This window comes from Vanessa atalanta, chromosome 1 (genome assembly GCF_905147765.1).
Source record: "Vanessa atalanta chromosome 1, ilVanAtal1.2, whole genome shotgun sequence".
NCBI lineage: Eukaryota > Metazoa > Arthropoda > Insecta > Lepidoptera > Nymphalidae > Vanessa > Vanessa atalanta.
Genome location: NC_061871.1, coordinates 13,449,608 through 13,453,308, shown reverse-complemented (window position 1 = coordinate 13,453,308; position 3,701 = coordinate 13,449,608). Strand labels below are relative to the sequence as shown.

The 3,701-nt window shown below is 41.0% G+C and overlaps 1 protein-coding gene across 1 annotated transcript; it reads right to left on the bottom strand.

The window, feature by feature from the left end:
* On the bottom strand, positions 1 to 3,701 carry LOC125065483 (exostosin-1). The gene is made up of 8 exons (XM_047673114.1): positions 2,701 to 3,701; positions 2,388 to 2,589; positions 2,185 to 2,304; positions 1,763 to 2,080; positions 1,567 to 1,688; positions 1,293 to 1,473; positions 973 to 1,217; positions 1 to 417 (listed from the first exon to the last, which is right to left on the bottom strand). Exons 1-8 carry the CDS (start codon positions 3,561 to 3,563, stop codon positions 237 to 239), a joined length of 2,232 nt encoding a protein of 743 aa, XP_047529070.1. The 5' UTR covers positions 3,564 to 3,701; the 3' UTR covers positions 1 to 236.

Below are 3,701 nucleotides of genomic sequence, written 5' to 3'. Positions count from 1 at the left end.
TTTGTGTTTCGTAATGTTCTTTATTTGAAATAATGTCGTGTAAAACGAAATACATACTAGAAAAGTTATTAGATTTAACAAAACATATTAATTATCTATATAGATATATTATGTCTAGGACTAGAACAAAGTAAAAATATATTGCAATATATTTTTAAAGGCATATTTCATGAGATGCATACGAAATTTAAACTTAAAACATTCTAATTAGAAAATAAATAAAAAGCGAATAGGATTTAAGAAGTTACTAATTCCATTTTTCTATATTTTTTCCTCAGAGTCGAAACAGGATCCTTAAATAGAATGGGGTCGAGTCGCAGCACGGAGCGCACGAGCGGCATGTAGCCCCACGCCGCCGCGAACGTGTTCAAACACGATTGGCGCTGGACGAAATGTTCCGGGTCGCTCCACGACGACCTGCAGGGTAAATTATATGAGCGTCGCATAAAAAAACGAGTGGGTCTCTTCCGACAATGTGATATATAGATATGATGCTAGACGCTTCAGTCCTTTCATTCAGTCGTTTATTTACAATAAAGTAGCCAACGCTTAAACATTGCTCCGTTAAACAAGCCAAAACAAAAATTATTTCTTGGCTCTCCTCATTGACCTATGATACCACCGAAAAACTTTTCTTGCACTTAGTATAGTACCTATTCATTAACATAAGACCTTCTGTAAGTTAATCCTACTTAAATTGTGCAATGTATGTTAAACAATTATATAATTTATATTCTAAGCCGAGCGACAACAATAAACATGTACTGTAAAACTATCAATAGGTACCCACGACACAGGAATACCTAGTGTGGGTACCACCGCACATTTCATTGTATAATGTTGTTTTTTGTTAATAAACATTTTTCATTTAAATTTTTTTCAAAAGATTATATTTCTTCGGATTGTCTCCATACTTCAACCTTTCCTTTGCTTCAGAGAGATTCTATAAGGTAAAATTAATCTCTGCCTCACCGGTAGCGGTGGTGCGCGGGCTTGTAGCGGCGGCGCTGCGCCAGCTTGAGCGGCGGGCGGCGCGTGAGGTGCGCGGCGAGGCAGTTGAGCAGGATGTCCTCGCAGTTGCGCGCGCGCCGCACGGACAGGCGCAGCGCGGGCGCGGCGGCGCCGTACAGCGCCAGCAGCGCGCGGTGCACCAGCGCCGCGCCCGGCAGCACCATGGAGTACGAGCCGCCCCACTTGCTGCTGTAGCCCCACGCCACCTGCCGGCAGAGGGACGGGCTAGTGGGTCGCTACTCGCCGCCGATGCGAGCGCGTGCTGGGCTCCCGACGCGTACCTTCGATTCGTCCCAGTAGTGATTGCGGGCGGGATAGCCGACGATTCGTTCGGGAAAATGTTGCCATACGCGAAATGCGAAATCCAATTCCTCGGCGAGTAGTGGAGCGTCACCGTCTAAGGAGAACACCGCGGCCGTCGGGATTGCCCAGAGCGGCTGCCATCGTGCCGATACGCCTTCCCTGTAAGGAAATTAATTTATAGAATTAAATAATTAAACGATTATTATATTTGCCTTATATAGATTCCAATTTTGAAAGTAAAATTAGTAGTACCCTGGGTAATGTGTTGTTGCGTCTATAACTATAACTGGCAAAGGGTCACGTAAGTCTCCGGCCATTCGTGAAAGGGATTTTAGAGTTGGTGCTGCCCGTTCACTGTCCCATACAAGAACGACCTGAGGGAAATTAACATTAAAATATGTCGTTAAATTTTATTAATATGGTAAAAAAGTATACTCTTATATTTTACCTTTTTGCAGAACTCACTGCTTGCTATATTTGCAAGAAGTTTGTGTAGAGCGGGTGAAGTAGCCTGTACGTATAATAATGCGGTATAAGCGTCACCTGGTGTGGGAGGCGGCGCGGACAGCGGGACGGAGGGGGCGGGGAGCGGGCTGGGCGGAGGGGAGGGAGCCGCGGGGGCGAGCGGGGCGGACACGGCCACGGGCAGGTGCGATCGCGAGTCGCCGTATGTGGACAACGTTCCCAAGGCACCAGGTGAAGCGTTCCAGATCAACGCTTCACGCTGCCTTGATGACCGATGAGCTGTTATTCTTTCCAATATTATCTGCAATCATAATCATATTAATTTGTCATTATATTATAATTATGTCTAGACAGGTGTCAGGTTTTGCCATAAAAATTTCTTTCAAATCTATTAGATTATTGTACCTCTATTGTTGTAAACACTATCTTCTCAATTGATGAAAAATATTGTTCCCATAAAAGCTGTGTCTGTTGCCTTAAAGCAAGAACACGTTCAGGAGAAACAGATCGTACTAACTCTGGAACCTGTAATAGAACAAATTAGACTTTTGACAATTGCTATTTTAGCAATGTATAATATATATAATATAACAGTTTCTTTGCCTTACTTGCAATAAAAGTCGCTCATCAGCCCAAATTACAGCCCGACGCCAATCGATTCGTTCATCAAAAGGCAATCGCCAGCCATTGCTAAGTAGCACTGGAACACATCCCGCTGCTAATGCTTCCAAAAAACGGTATGATCCAAGTCGTCTTCCCCTTGCTACTAAGCAAAATGTTGAATTTGCCAATAACTGTTCATAATCAAATCTATAAGAAAAAAAAAACATTTCTATCCAAAAACATTAAATTTTATATATATGCATTTCTGCAATTAATTTGTGTTTACAAATTAATAATTTTAAACATATGAAACCTTACTTATCATATTCCTTATTATCTTCATCACATCTTTCGTCTCTCAAATCTTTCCAAGATTTTCCATGTCGACAAGTAGTCACTAATATAAGATTGTTACCATCGTGCAAATGCCATAAGGAATTTCTTGTTTCACTACCAATTCCGTGTACATAGCGCTTCCCTTTAAAAGCAAGTAAATGTTTACGAGGAGCAGGAAAAGGATTTCCGGTAGCTGCAGGTGGAGCACCTCCACGCTCAGGATGTTCTTTATGAAAAAGGGGTAAGGAAATATCGAATCCATCCCTAAAAATCGTTTCAGATGCGCTAGCTCTAGCCATAATAGCATCACCTGGATCAAAACCTAAAGCTCCCTCTGCATAATCAGGCCAAGTCCCAGCATATAAATTGAAAATTAGGTGGTTACGACCGTTTTTCCAATGAGGCAGTCGTGAGAGTCTTGACGCTACATCTTGAATATGTTCTGGGGACAAAGGATCTGCATCTAAAGTATCAACCGCTGGTATAAACAAACAAGCCTCAGCTGGGTCATGTGTCGCATATCTCGATTCCCTTATTACTGATAAAACTTTACGATACGTTGCACTTACAGGCCCGTCAGTGGGATACACATACACTTTGGGATCACTTCCACAATTAGAAAAGTCAAAGCAAGTTTGCATTCTGCATGATTTTATAGTTGCTTGGGGATTTCTCTTTTGTCTAGAAGGTGATTCAGTTAATTCCTCTATAGTTGCAAATTCGGGCAACTGATCCTTACGGGTTTTTTTAATATTTTTGCTACTCAAATTATAACCATTGAAAAAGCAATATATTCCAAACAAACACGATATAATTAGAAAAAAATAACGTTTTTTCGCATGCATTTTTGTTGTAGGGTTTTATCATATAGAGTATATATTTCCAGGCATATTTTAAACTTATATTCTTATAATAACAGTTTTATACTACAAAACAAAACTTTTATCGTAAATTTAAATGTCTAAACAAATTCAAATGACAAG